This window comes from Aythya ferina, assembly GCF_964211825.1.
Source record: "Aythya ferina genome assembly, chromosome: 2".
NCBI classification, from domain to species: domain Eukaryota; kingdom Metazoa; phylum Chordata; class Aves; order Anseriformes; family Anatidae; genus Aythya; species Aythya ferina.
The window spans coordinates 71,626,935-71,642,800 of NC_140297.1; the positions used below are offsets into that span (position 1 = coordinate 71,626,935).

A 15,866-nucleotide genomic window follows, 5' to 3' on the forward strand; every position below is an offset into this window, starting at 1 on the left:
TGGTTAAGCAGTAAGTGGTTAAACACAGTACTTAGGCTTGCATTTTTTTAAGTGGGATTTAGGCTTGCATTTTTTTAAGTGGGATTATCTGAAATGTCTTTTGAAGTGCCACAATGCCATCTACTGGCTCACTTTCCTGTGTTTTTCCCCCAAAGGGGGGTTCTTTTCTACTCATAAGGTTTATATGGTATTTTAAAATGGCAAAATAAATAATCTGGCACAGAATGAACAAGTTTTTTTTTTTGTAATGTGTGTATTTTAAAGAACAAAATGCATTGCATATATTAAATAATCATTTCTAATCTCTTGCCAGTTAATCTTACTCTCCTTTTGTTAAAAGTAGCTCTGAGATGATTAGTACTTCAAGGCACTGAAGGGATCTCAGCTTCCTATCTATATCCCTCATAGTAGCTTTTTCTGTCTAGTCAGTTAGTTTCCCCTTTTGGTTCAATGTTTTCATACAGACATGAATACTAAGAAATATGTAACCTGTCAAGATAGAAAAAATGAGAAGTGTCATGTCAGAAATTATTTCGGATGGAATTTTCCACTGACAAAATTCTAAATTCAACGTATTCCCCCTTAATTGTCTGTTATTGTTTCATTGCTTTGTTTTGTTTTGTTTTGTTTTTTTCCTGAAGTGTTTTTGAACAATCTTTTCAAAGTTTAGCAACAAACTTCCAAGGACCAAAGCTTCATAGACTTTCTAACAGCTTTTATAGAGAGGTATGTATTAGAAAATTTTCTCAGTATCAGACTGCTCATAAATGAGCTGTCAGCAGTTACAAGAAGTTTTGATGGGTTTTTGTTCCTAATCAGTCTGCCTGATGCTATCTATGGAGTAGCCCTCCATCATCTTCTGCTTGCTGCCAAAAGAAATGAATAGGCATATGTAAAAATAATCCCCTGAAAAAAAAAAATAGGAACAGCAAATATGGGAAAACAATGTTATCTGTAGTTTGATTACTTGCTTTTCTTGAAGATATCTTCAGAGTTTTCCTCACTAATTGGTTATTTTGTCTTACTAAAACAGTCCTTCAGTTTTAATTTGGCTTTCCCCCTCCACATTCAGTTTTTCATAAGAGAAATGTTTCATACTCCTGCCTTTCTTCAATCTAGTGAGGACAAGGAGAAATATTTCTAATGGCTTGTAATTCTTTGGACTGGTTTTTAAATGGGTTTGTTACTCGCTGTAGTGTAGCTCCAGAGTCATTCTAGACAAAACAGCCAGAAAAAATAGTCCTGGCTGCTTCCTAAATGGCATATAATGAAGGTAAATACAGATGCCTCTGCCCTTTCTGGCCTTTTCCCTTCTCTCCCTCTGGCATTCGGGAGGTCAAACGTATCTTGCCAGCCCCAGTTATTATCTCGGGGGGGCTGTATCTTGCTGGCAGCTGTGGGACGTAGGCGCTCCATGTCTGTGCTGTTGGAAGAGCCCCCCCGGCGCTTCTCCAGCTGATAGGGGATGGATGGAGGGGTCTGTGCCTGTGCTGGGGGTGTTCAGGCTTCTTCTGGGTCGTGGCTGTCGGCTGGCGTGCCATACGCTGGGAGCAGTGAAGCTGAAATGATTGTGCTTGGCACCCACCTTGGGCTCTGTCATACAAATGATCCCTGTCGGGAAGGTTGTGCTCGGCAGCTCGTCTCCTTCGCAGTGCGGGCTTCCCAGTCGTTCCCCAGTAATCCACCCACAGGCCGTATGGCAGCTCTGCAGAGGGGAAAGCCCTCCGTGGCGCTCCCATTGCTGTGCTGCTTGCTTTTGGCCAGCTCGTTTTGTTTGAGGAATGCTCGAATGTGTCCTGTGCAGAAGAGGAGAGGTTGTTCCCGGGCTATATTTGGCATAACCGCTAGCCTCTCACTGCTAATTGTTATTGCTGCTGAGAAATACCAGGGCGAGCCTCTGCATGGCGTGACACTGAGTAAGGGAGATCTGGCAAAACCAGAAGAGCAAACATGATTATTTTATACCACGTATTCTATTAAATCTTTTTATTTTTTTCCTGTTAAGTGTCCTGTGCTATTGCAAAGAAGGAAGAACTAATTAAGCCAGTTGCTGAAAATGTTTTGCCACCCACACTAGTGAAAAGAACTGTGTGTACAGAATTAGCTTTTACCAGCTGTGCTAAACGCAGTAATTTATCTTAGCCAAAAAATAAATAAATAAAATAGTGCCGCTGTAGTTTATTCCAATTAAACAAGTAAATGTAAGATACGCCCTTTATCCACACAAACATAGATATCTTCTGCTCAAGAGCTGGAGGGTTTGCAAATAATTATTTTCTCCCTCGTTAATTCTTTTTAATGTTTGTGAAAAGGGCTGGGCTGAGGAGCAGTGGGAAATTAACTCGTTTGTGTACGGGACACATTCAACAAGCAAGTTGCATGCGAGCTTGCCGACTGAAGAGTGATTTGATGAGAGGACACTGGCCAAATTCTGAGCCTGCTCAAGCCTGAGGGCTTGGCTCCAGCCCTGTGTGGTGCTGAGAGGTGTTCACCTCCGCACTGGAGGCAGGGAGGGTGACTCCTGCCCCGGGTATGCCTGGTGTTGGGTGGTGAAAGGTGCAGGAGGACTGCAGTCTCCACACCTTCACCTGCAGCATCTTCTGGAGTGATGGAGTAGTTCCCTCACTTTGCAACTACAGCCTCTGGTGAGGCTGCCTAATGGCATTTTTTTGTCTCAGGTGTTTGGAAACTGAACCAAACCTGAGAATTTGTCTCAGGTTGTCCATGCTACAGTCTTTATAAAGTGGTAACACACAGTCACAAACCTCAGCTGAAATTTGGCAAATCCATCCTTAGCCCTAAAATATCAACGTACTTCTCATCTGTTCCCTGCTCAGGGAGTTGAAGAGTTGAGATGGTCCTGACAATGCTTTTTCCAGCTGAATTTCCAAACGCTGAAGTCGTTGATTCCCAAGAGCTAGAGGGACCACTTCTGGTCCCCTGAGGTTATGGAAGCCAGGAAGTTGTGTGCTTTATACAGCTTCCATTGTAACTCTTCCATTAAAAAAAAAAAAAAAAAAAAAAAAAAAACCTCTTTGAAGTGCAGGTCACATTCAGGTGTGGGATTTGAATTTGGAGGTACTAAAATGCAAATGACAGCTGAACAAGAAAAAAAAAAAAAAAAAAAAAAAAAAAAAAAAAACTTTGGATATCTTCCATCAAAGAGAGTCAGATAAACAAGGAAATTATCTTTGTGATTCTGTCAGGAACAGATGACTGTAGTTTAGTAATATGTTAGAATTTTGCCAAAAAAGGAAGTCGTGTTAATGCAGAAAAATAAAAGCTCTTATTCCTTTTCTAATACATTTACAGATCAGCTAAGTGCTGGATTAGCCTCAGCAATAGGGACTTGACAAGTAAATATTTAAATAGATGAGGTGCTACTTTCTGTGTGAAGATAGAGATTAAATCCAAAGCATCCAACAGAAAATTTATCTTGGAAATAGGAATATAATTTCTAAAGATAAATTCAGCTCTTTCAAGTTTAATTATATTGTTTGAATGTGCACACAGATAAGCTCAGTAGTTATGTCTGAGGTACGTGTAAGGTATCATCAGTGCAGAGCAAGATGTGGGAATATTCAAGTAAGTTGTTTGTTTTGTAAAAATGAGTTTAGTTCTTGGTTTTATCAAAGCTTTAGTTTTCTTGAAGGGCAGAAAAAGGGGTTTTATGTGCCTTAGGTCTTGGGAAAGTGTATAAGGTATAGGATTGACTTTTTCTTTTTTTTTTTTTTTTTCAAAATGTTGAAAGACTTTGAAAAGGTACTAAAGCATCTGTCAGCTTTACAAAATGCAGTGTACCTGGTGCCATCCTGTAACCAGCACTAACAAGTTAAGCGAGGACAATATGGAGTCTTGAAGCAGACATGTATGATAATAATAAGCAGCAAATAATTAAACTGTGGCTGATACACATTCATGTAAAAATTCAGCAGCTTTACTGCGTCTTTCACCTCCCAAAATAAAGCACCAATGGGAGATAAAAATGTATTTTTTTAAACATTCTTGCGACTCAAAGGCCATTAACAAAATACAGTATTTTACTGGATATAGTGCAAAATATGTATTTTGATAAAGTGGCTGTTGTATGATAGTAGTCAGAAAAGTACGGCAGGCACTCCCACTGACTTTGGTTAATTTTGCTTAAGCAGCTGCTATAAAACAAAGGATTCTCTGTGTATGGCTTGAGCGTTTCCATACCAAATGTGTCAGCATTACCAGAGTACCTGTTACACCACACTCGGTGTTATCCAGGTCTTTGCCTAGCTCTCTGTATTTTCAAGTACCAATGTTTTGTATACCTTGTCTTGCCATGCTCAGTATCTTAGCCAAGTGATTTTTCTGTTCTGCATGCTATGTTCAGAAGAGCTCAGGCTATATTAAGTTTCCTTCCCCTTACCCACATGGGACTGACTCTAGAAAAGCTGCTGCTTCTGCACTTAGCTTTCTGAAGAGTTTGATCTTCTCTGTGGAGGTGGAGGTTTCATATATAAACAAGAGAGATAAGGCAAGATGCTGAAGCATGATAGCAGGCAACAAATAGGAAGAGGAGAGGTGTGTGCCCAGCGATTGCCAGTACGTGGAAAGCAAGCAGAGATCTTTCAGGGTCAGCAAGCTATCTCCAGGTCAGCATGCAGATCTGTTTCTTCCTTGGGTGCATGTCATCTCAAACTTGCACCTGGCTGTTTCAGGCCCAGCTCAGTTGCTGCTTGCACTCCTGTGACCCACTCTGCAATCCATAGAGGGTCACCTTTGCAGCAGTAGAGGGATGCCTCTTCCCCCTTTTCTTACCCCTTTGCAGCTGGCCACTGCTCCTGCCACCTGTGGTATTGCCCCACGTGCTTTTAAGATGGCATTTTGCCTGTCACCTTCACTTTTCCTGCAGGCCAAGAGGCTTGGAGGAAATAAGAGAAGTGAAACAGTGTGACTTTACTGAAGGAGCACATGATCTTGCCTACTTGTCATTCCAGTGTTTTCCTTTCTGTTTAGGACCCTTACTTGTTATTTCAAGCTATATTAAGTGTGTAGCTATTTGGAGCAAAGGCCATGTCTGTCATGTCCACTTTGTCTTGTAAGGATAGTAGCAGGTCTGTGTAATTTATATTAAAAAAATAATAATAATAAATCCTCTTTTAGTAAGAAATAGCATCTAAAAAGAAGAGTACCTTGCAACTGCAGTTCATCATACGCTTCTGTGTACATATGTACGTATGCCCACAGTATTTTGTGTTAATCACTGCTGGATTAGATGTGATTCTCTGCTGAAAAGTATCTCTTTAGGGGGACCCCAAGAACAGATTAATAAAAGTACTAAATAAATATTATGTGTGATGGGCTGAATAAAATCCTGCCAATTGTGCTTATGGTTCTAGCACAATCTATTTATCTATTAATCTAATTTATCAATATGAAGAGAAATAACTTCCAGAGAAATTCTTGCCTGTTAGATAGTTTACTTCACGCCTTCTTTATTGAAAATTGAACAAATTGTAGTTATTTTCGTGCCTTTTCAAAAGCTTCATGTAGCACTGGCTGTAGAAGATGTTTTGGCTCAAAGGAACAAAGAAAACAGCACTTGTAAAACACAGGCAAAAGTAGAATATACAACATCTCTAACTTCTTAGCACCATGCTTCCTTTCGCTTTCTTTCCCATTCCTGGAACAAGTGGAGTGACTGAAAATGAAAAGAAATGTCTCCAACATCATCTAATTTATTCTATACTGATTCCAGCTCAGAAGAACTGAGCTGTAAAGAACCTGTGTTTAAACTGTCTTTAAGGAGCCAAATGCAGTTTTTTCATCACTCTTTCCTAAGCAAAAATAAATAAGTCTGCTGCTACAGCATTTAACATCAACACAAAGATTTGGTAAAGCACTGAACAGTTATTGATGAGGTTTAGGTTTGCTATTTGGGTTTAATTACTATGAGCCACATTGGTGTATTTATTATTGCATTACAAAGTCATCAGAAATTACTGTCTATATTTATATAAAAGCCATTAAAATGTCTTTAGTTAATATGGAAAATATTTATGATAAAGCGTGTTGTGCATAACATCTGATTTCAGGCATGGAAAAAAAAAAAGAGAATTCTTTGTAATTATAATAATATCCACTTACTAACATTTGCAATAGGATTGCAAATTGGTAGACACTGTCCAACAGATAAGATAGTAGGTAAACAACTTACAACACTGGCTGGCTTTTACAAATAATCATTATTCTCATACATTTCTGTTCTTGTCAGTATTCACTTAATACACATTTTATAATTGTGCTGCAAGAAAACAGGAAAGGACGAGTTCTTCGTATGGTGTTAGAGGCCAGGATCACCAGCAGTATATGTGGTATGACAGTGGAGTCGTCAGTGGCTTTTCTTCCTTGCTGAGGTTCATCAGTGTGCCTGTAAGATAAATCTGTCAACTTCTCAGGTGCAACAAGATGAACCAAGCTGATTTAACATGTGTGTACATGATATAGGTACATTAAACAGGACTTTCTTTCCCTAATAACCATGAAAATGCTGGTGTGATTCCTGGCTGTAGTAAAGGAACTATTTTTTCCCTACAAGCAAATGTGAAACAAAAGAGAGAAGATTGCTATGTTTATGTGGAGATTGTTTTATACATGTGCGTGTGTGCGTGTGTATGTACACATATATGAAATAGCCTATATATATATATATATATATATATATATATATATAAATGTGTTTAATATGCAAAGCCATCTGTGGTACATTAACTTTAGTTATCATCTACGTTTCTTTAAAAAATAATAATAAATGTTTTTTTACTGCTTCCATAATGACTCTCTCAGGAAATTGATTTTTAAATAATTGAGAGCTAAAGGAATTGCTTGCTTATGATGTTTTCACATTCCTATGCTGTGGTGGCACTTTCACGTGTTCAGACCTTGTCTTTACCAATAACACGATTCTACGCAGAGCAAGAGTGTTATTGCCATCTCCTGTTAGGCTGCTCCTGCTTTTGTCTATCACGCAAAATAAAGGGTGTGAAAACCTGGGGCTGGTTTGCCTTTGTGGGCAGAATATTGCTCCTGAGAGATTACTTCAGAAACTTTTTTAATGAGGGAGAGTTATTAAATAAATCCTGTTAATTTTTTTGTTTGTTTTTACAAATGGGGTGATGCATAGAAGGGACAGAGAAGGCAAACCACATGGGAAGCATGCAAGGGTAGTTTCTCTGGGCACCGTCTCATCACTTGATTAACAGTTGGTTTAAACTAACACACAATAGAAAATAAAGTTTCTATGGGGAGATTTGGAACTCAATTATGCTGCAAGCAGAGAGATTAACAAACATCCAAAACATCATTAGGAGAAAATACTTTATCTTTTGCTCCACTGAGCACTCTGTTTGCTTCCCATACAAATCTTATGTTGATTTTGCTTAGAAAGGGACGGTAAAAAATACCATTGTAAGTGTCTGTAGTCATATTGCATTAATTTACATGAAAGCGTACGTGATTGCAATTAGGAGGATGATGTTTTCTGCGTGCTGGGAAACTCGGTCAAGGTATGTCAACATCCAGCTGTGCAAGGTGCTAAGATGCTGTCAAGGTTTGAGACCTAAATTGGTGTTTTCCGTTCTTAGGTGTCAGTCCTACTAAGAGATTAGAAACCAGATTTCTTGTTTTGACTCTGAATTTGTTTCCTGATGCTGTGGCCATCCTTCTTCAGAGCCCCCCGCATGGCTGTACACCATGGCTGTACGCTGCCTCTTCCTGTTGGATGTTACCCTTGCTCAGATCTGCTCCGTAGCAAATTCCCTGAGTGGTTTTAGGGCTTTCTGTTTGAAATTTGTCAGTGACAGCTGACGCAAGCAGCTAGCTAGTGGTTGGGAGGCTGTTAGGTTTGGCAGGAAGATAACGATGAGTAGTTTGGGGACAATGACAAGAAATATCTTGTTCTGCTGGCTCAGCAGGATTTGTTAGTACTCACAGTTTATTTACCACTCAGTTACGTTTCTGTCAATTACATGGGGAAAAAATAGGCACCTGGCCACTTTTGCCCTAAGGAGGACAAAATGTGGTACTGGCTATTAAAGTGGACAGACATTTTGAATATAGACAGAGCTGTCAAGGAAAGATGCCACCGTACTTTTCAGAGCAGAACCATGCCCTCTAACAGGACTGAGGCAAATCAGAAAAAAAAAAAAAATTAAAACCTGGTCACCTTGTTTTCAGAGCTGCAAAAATATTAAGCAGTCCCTTCTTGCTCAGCTCTGAGCAGCAAACTAAAATCTTCGTGCCACCAGATGTGACACATACCTTTAAAAGCTGAAGAAGATCCCATCGGTACATAGCAAGCGGTGGCAGTGGGTCTGCAATATCTAAGCCCCTGGCTTTGTCAGACAGGAGGGCAGCCTCTGGGGTTCAGACCCGATGTAGCGGTGTGGCAGAGCTGGCCATGGAAGATGGCATGAAATAGTTTAGTTTCTTCCTGGGGTCCCTGCTGCCAGCCACAAGCAAGGGAAAGCACTTGTTTGTAAGTGAATGCGCAAACACCAAATAAGAAGCAGAGAACAGCTGTGCTACAGGATGAATCAGTGCTGACTGTTCAGTAACTTCTTTTTCCCCATTTGTTGCCTCGCTTAACGTCCGCTGACAAATTTCCTTCTGAAAACATGGCTTGTCCTGAGTTCAGGTGGAAGGCAAGATTAACTTTCTCACATCCACAAGAGAAAAAAGGACTGTATAGAATAATACTAAAACTTTAAACAAGGATAAATTGTCAGGTTTTGAGACCTGGATGCGTCGTGCTTATTTTTAAAGTAGAGAATTCTGCAGACAGAATTGAATCATCAAGTACAGACTCATCCTGACATAGAAGTCATTCAGTAAGATCTGAAAAGCAGCTTTATACTTCTATTGATTGTCTCTCCCTGATGACAGAGTGGTTCTTTATCGTGCATTCTTTCCTGCGGAATCAAATTGCACCATTACCTTACAGAGGTAAATAAAATTATGGGCAGCAAGGTTGCCGAGCAAATGCTAGACCCTTTTTCCACAACAGTTTCCTGTGATTAATGAAAATGCTGTGACACTGACCTCTGTGCTGGCTTCCAGCCATCTGCCAGAAGAGTAAATGGCATGCTGTGTATAAACTAAATGCGCATGCATGGTGAAGTAAGAACACTGATAGCTACTTAACTCTTTAGAAGCTTTGGGAGAATGATCCTGGTGATGCTTGCTGGTTGAAAGCTTCCTTTAGACTTAACTTCCGCGAGGGCGTGCTTGGAATGTTATTTCGATTCAGAGAGTTAATGAATGTCCGTGTGTCAATACTGCTGCCGTCTTTCTGCTGATGCAGTTGATGTTTATAGACGCGAATTTTTCAACAGCTATAAATGGAACATGTATTTGTTTTGTCTGAAGTGCATGGGAAACAGCAAAAAGCTTGATCATAATTTAAGAAATTTGAGGCCAGCAGTTTAAAAAAAGAAAAAACTTAAGTTTCAAAGTTCAGCTTAAAATGTTATGGAAGTGAGGCAATAGAGCATGTCAGCTGCAGCAGACTAGCAAAGACAGAAGGGCACAGCTTTACTGGCTGTACACTCTGAAATGTGTGCAAACCTGTGGTTTGTTAAGGAAACAGCTCAACACACACATCTGTGACTTTATTGTGTTCAAGTCAAGGGGTACAGCGGTAGATAACACCGCCTCTTGGCACGAGCAGAGAAAAAACAGCAGCTTTCATCTTTCTCCTACAAAGCCACGTGCCCTGGCTGAGTGTGACTGACTGAGAAGTCACGTACTCAGCCTCATCCCTCTCCCTGGTGGGTGGAGAAAAAAAGGCAATTCAGGTTTCAGCATTTCTGTAATCTCCCTGAGCCTCCCTTTAAACTTGCTGCGCTGTGTGGGAAAGGTGTAAAGATTCTTTGGGGTCCAAAACACACAGAGGACAAAAATCAAGCACTACAGCATGGTTTGTGGTAAGGCAGCAAGTGAAGTATATATAGCCTGCCGTGTAGCCCCGAAGCAGCGAGTTCTGTTTGGTGACGCTTGGTGACAGCTTAAAATTTCTTTCGGTAACACATGACACAGTTACGTGTGGCCTTTGTTTTAAATGCTCACTATGCAGCATACTGCATAAGGAATTTCAGAAATAATCAGAATTGCTCGTATGCTGTTACCGACTTAGCTCCGAGTGCCTGAAGAGTGGAATATTTGCTGGCAAGGAGAGCTGCTGTTCCTTTAAGAATGGCTGATACGTGCTCCCTCCTAATGAATATTTCAAGATTAAAATCAATGTGTTACATGTTTCAGACAAGGCTGTTAATCAAGATTAAATAGCTCATTTCCTAAAAGGCAATATTATCTACATTTATGTGAGCGTGGGCATATATGAGAAAATTTAAGAGCTGCCAGGATTTTTTCCCCTCAAACATAGGAAATGAAAAATGCTGAAAAAAATATTTCAGTATTTTTTCTATTTTGAGAGAAAGTAAAGTTAGTGTAGTATTAAGTTCTGCTACATATATTCTGCTTCATGTAATTAAGCACCTGCCTTTTTTGTCCTACTTCCTTAATTAAATATAACATTTTCAGTGAAAAGGACACAGAGCTGCTGTGTACCCAGGCCTTGGGGAGAGAGTTAGGGGCAAAAAATGGCATAATCAGTATTAAAAATTCAACTCCAAATTTTATACTTTTAAAATAAATGTTGTCTTCTCCTTACGTTAGCCTACTTGCATGAAACTTCTTCCTTCCATATCTCAACTGCTGAGCAAAGAGCTGTGTGTGACTGCTGTTGTTGCCAGCTACAGTTTACCAATGTCACGATGCAGGCTAGAAAAGGACAGGAGGAATCAAAACAACATCAGTGTTGCATTTTTGTTATTTTTCATTTCCTCATCTCACTGGAAAACACAAATACATGAAGTGTGAATAACCTCTTGTGGTCAGTCCCAGCATGTGTAAAATGTTCCTGCTGAATTAACTGTACAGGTAACTTTTCACCATTTGTGAGGCAACGAAATTGGGGTTCCAAATGAGCTGGAAAACAGGACCCTACCATGCAATTTATATCTAGGCTCTCCACCCAAAGGCGTAATCAGAAATACCTGCTGATAATATCTTTTTTTTTTTTTTTTTTTTTTTTATCCTTCTTTTCATTTTTCTGAACATGGAGGCTGTACGCGTTTCTTCTGTAATGACTTCTAATGTTAATGTGTGCCTTTGAGCAGTATCCCTCAACATCATTATTTCAAGATCTTATATATGCAGCTATTTTCCATATTCATTATTTTTCTTAAGGCCTAGGGTGATGAAAAATATTATTTAGAAAAAATGCTTATAGGAAAATGTCATTATGAAAAAGCATAATACATGGGCTACTCACTTCATGGTTAGTTTTTAATCTCCTTTGTGAAGTTTAAATTAAAATTATATATGTTTACTTTCCTTTTTTTCTAATATTTTGATTTGATTTCAGGTTACTATTGGCCAACTGTATTCCACGCAGAAATTGGTTATCGAGAGTCCAGGAAACACATAGCTATGAGAAGACTGATCCTGAAGCAACACTGGACCATCTTCAGCATCTTACAGTGCCACATACAGATGCATAACATCACTGCATGTCTGAGCTTTTCTGTTCAGCAGAAGAAATGTCTGAGAGACTCAGTTTTTGGCAACCAAAGTACTATTTTCTTATGTTTCACACATTCTAAAATGTATTGCTGTGATTTACAATAGCATGTAAGGTAGTCTTGAAATCTGTTTGCTTGTATGTCCCATGTGATAAAATAGTTCCTGTGCTAATTTGGCAATAAAAGTTCATTAAACTACCTGTAACCAGATACGTTCTCCTGCTGCTGACCTTTTCTCTCATTTTGTACGAAAGATATGTTAGATTTAAAACCCTTCATTCAGTTACTAAGAGTAAATTCTTACTTATCCTATTTCATTTAAAAATGTACAGCATCTGAATTAAATCACTAAATACATAGTTCATTTTAAATATTAAAACCGTATGGTATGAACAGAGCAAGAACATTCCTTGATATTTCAGGAGTTGACATAAGTTTCACTTGTTTCTTCAGTTTGAGAGTTAACAATGAGTTAACAAGAGTTAACAATGTGTCTCACCTTAGCTGCAACAAGGAATAGGTAGTATTGTATATGACAGAATGTAAGACTTGCAGCTTGAGAGCTCTAAAATATATTTTCACCACTGACTCCTTTTCTTTTTTTTTTTTTTTTTTTTTGAGGTAAAGCTATTAGCAGAAAGTACCAAATCACTTCATGCAAGATTTCCCTTTCTAACAAAATTCCTGGATTCAGTAGAAAAAAAAAACACCTACTTATGAAAATAACTCGAGTGCTCTAGATCAGGAATTGGAAGTAAGCTTTTACCTATCAGAAGTGGAACACTCAGGATAGCTTTTTATTGCTTCTTTTTAAATCTGTAGATTAATCAACACTTTTAAGAAAATACATTTTTAAAAAAAAAAAAAAAAAAGCTATATTTTATATGGGTTCTGTTCAAGTCACTGCTGGGCTTATATTTGTTTTCTATTAGAAACTTGAAGAAAAAATAACCAGTACAAAGCTTTTTAATAGCACTTCCACGGGGTTTCTTTGTTGTTGTGGTTGTTGTCATTTTACACAGAAGCAGAAACTCAAAACTAGTTCCATGACACCGTGGCCTTTAAAAAACTTTTACTTTTCTTGCTTCCCCAAATTCATCTAAAAACCTTTTACTTTTCTTGCTTCCCCAAATTCATCTTTGTTTAGACCTTCTACTGTTTTGCATTGCCCGTGCTATGACAATATTACTCATGCAGAGGATAGACAAAGTATCTTAGAGCAAACTCCCGGTCCTCACAGCCATTTAAAGTATCCTTTATAATTTTGTAGTTATGTAGAAATGTATAGTAATGCATTCCATTAACTATATAGCGTACAGAATAAGATACTATGACGACCTGAGACTACAAATTCTCACTTTAAAAAAAAAAAAGTACAGTATATCCATTTTTTATTAAAATGGAATTTAATTATTTTGATAAGCAAAATATGTTAGATTCTCATTCTAAAATGAGAACTTCATAACTGGAAAATTCAGTGCACTTAAGTTAATGGGTGGAAGTGTAGGAGAGGAAAGGTTATTATTTAAGCTTCCAGTGAACTCGAATAAATGTAATAACATCTTACACGTTTAGAGAACACAGGCTTGGAAGCAATGCCAGTTTTACGCTCTAAGAAACTTGGCCATCCACAATACGTGCAAAATCTTTCTTTAAAACAGCTTCGTTACTGGCAGCATTACGTACCAAATCAGGATCGGAGAGTGTGTGCTAGGAAACAAAATAAACATCCTTGCAAACAGTGTAGTCCTAATGTATGAAGAGGAATGATTGCATCTGTAACGTTTTTACTTTTTAAATCTCAGTTTTCAAGGTATGTTAAAAAAAAAGAGGGGGGGGGGGCAAATAGAGTCCTTTTACATGCATGGTCATTTCTTTCAAAATACTAGTACCTATCGAAGATCTTTTTTGTTCAGTTTCTGCTAATAATACAGCTGTAGATGTTACATGTTGTCATACAGGCATGCAGTCATGTGAATATGAAGTTTCTTATTAATTGCCTTAAAAGTATGAAGGAGATTATTTCTATGTTAAAGCCTGAAAATTATTTTGTTAAGTTTTAAGGGTAGATAAAACACTGCTGTGCTCCTAATTTGTGCCATCTGTTCCTGCTTTTTTGTCTCAAGGTTACCGCTCAGGTTCTCCCTTAGCTATCAGTACCTGTAAAGGAGCACTGGTAGTCTTCAGGATACATTCTACAGAAATCCATCAAGAAAAATTAAAATGAGATCCAGATTCTGTACTTCCCTCTTTCCCCAATCTGTAGTGCAGAGGTTAAGACAGTTCGCTTACTCAGTCAAGGAAAATTTAGTTCTTATTCCAAATTAACCGTCAGCTTACCATACAGTATTTATATATCACTTACTAGAAGTAACTTGAGAAATTTCTGCTGCGAAGGACCCAAAACCTCCATAATACTATCCAACTTGTAAACACAAATGCAAAGGTATTAGTACACCTAAATGGTATACTCCCCAAATCCCACATAATCACTGCATTTTAGATGTCTATTCCCTGTTTGGGCCAGATGTGTTTCCTTTTCTCACTAACACGCATGTAGTGCACTCCCCATTAGTGTTAGTTATCGGCCTGTCAGCTGTATGGGATTGGAAGATAACTAGAAATATTATTTTGCCTTTTCCTAATGTCTTTTATGTCTTTTTTTTTTTTTTTTTTTTTTGGTCATAACGTACCCAGCTCTGTGTAAAAACAGCTTACCAATGCTTTACTGTTGAAATCCTATAAGCTATGAAAGGAAAATACTCAGAAACCTCACCTGGCTTAGGAAGCACAGAGCAGAAATAGTTGTAGGCTGGGACACCTCCAGTTTCACGTTCACATGCACTTGCCCTATCCTTACTCTTTGTTTGGCTTACTCACACTGTCACTGGTGGAGGCAGCGTGCTGGGGAGATGGCACTTTGGCCCAACCTCGTAGTTTCTGTGCCCTTAACTGCTGCACCTTCCCTGCTCCAGCAGCAGAGTTTACGTTGCAGTACTCATTAAATCTCTGTCTTGGCACTCTGTCAGTAGTTTTACTGGATGTTGTCAAAGCAGTGTAAACAACGGGAATAGATCGAACACAAAGGAATGATCCCATGATTTATGTAGAGTGTTAACTGTTATAAAAGGAATATCCTTTTTCTTTATAATAGAAGGCAGGCAGCTCAATAAATATCTATTAAAGCTGCAATGCTTTAAAAAAAAAAAAAAAAAAAAAAAAACTTGCTTTTGTGTTATACTGAAACTTTAATCTGTCTGTGATCTCAACAGTTTAGCAAGCTATTTACCTCAGTAGTGTGTGCCAAAATTTGACTATCTACATATACTGGTTTGTGATGTATTTTACAATATAAACCTGGAAACAGCTCTCCAAAAGGCAAAAAGAATACTTCATTCAACATTAATAGCTGTTTAAAGGAGAGGCATGCCTGTTGTGTTACAATTTCTCACTAGATTTTACTGCACTTGAAAGCTCAGTTTCAACATGCGTAGATATATCAGCAAGAAAGTTCTTCTGAAGTAAAGCCACCCAGGAGAGCAGCATGTGAACACTTCACATCTGATGATGAAATAGGCCAAGGATTTTAACTTACTACTAACATGTAGAAAGAGATTTCTGTATGAAACTTCACCAAGTTTCCAAGCATTAAAAGTGTTACTTTTACCTTCTAATATCAACAGGTTAAAGAAAAAATAATTTTACAGAGAAACATCAGCCCCTCAACTTATTTTCTGTAATGCACTGTAAGTGTGTCTCTCTAGGTGTCCAGTAAGGACCGTATACACATATATACGTAAATAGAGCCATGAGGAGTTATGTGTTGGCTGTTTTCCGCAGTTTTCCATAATAATTTACAGTGAAATCCTGGCATCACTGAAGTCATGATTACACTGATTGCTTCGTTCCCTGGTTCTTAGCATGGGCAACATTATTTCATACTGTAGGAATGTTTTGCTTGATAACATTTATTAAAAAAAAAAAAAAAAAGTGAATGTGTGTAGTTCTTTTAACAAAAGTTTATATTCTTGCTTTATCTTTTTTCAGTATTTTAGAAAGAAAGTATGTGCACAAACCCTTAATGTGGAAGCAGAAAAAGGAAAAAAAAAAAAAAGAGAGAGAAACCAGTAATTTCTCTAGTCCTGTGCATTTTCTACAATTTCGTGATAAAAAAAGGACAGGAACTCTCAAACCCCTTTCACAGACGTATGCTTCTTCAAAGAATTCTGCCGTTTACACAGAGAATTAACT

At 38.2% G+C, this 15,866-nt stretch overlaps 1 protein-coding gene across 4 annotated transcripts in view; it reads left to right on the plus strand.

Moving 5' to 3' along the window:
• Window positions 1-11,825, plus strand: part of LYRM4 (LYR motif containing 4) — a 91,692-nt gene extending 79,867 nt beyond the window's left edge. For all 4 annotated transcript variants that reach the window (XR_014689217.1, XR_014689218.1, XR_014689219.1 and 1 more), the window contains one exon: window positions 11,459-11,825. Coding sequence is in view for 1 of the 4 variants with exons in the window: in XM_084508262.1 (XP_084364388.1) it covers window positions 11,459-11,521 (63 nt within the window). In the remaining 3 variants the exon portion in view is untranslated. The remainder of the gene's footprint in view (window positions 1-11,458) is intronic.
• Window positions 11,826-15,866: the final 4,041 nt, after the last annotated feature.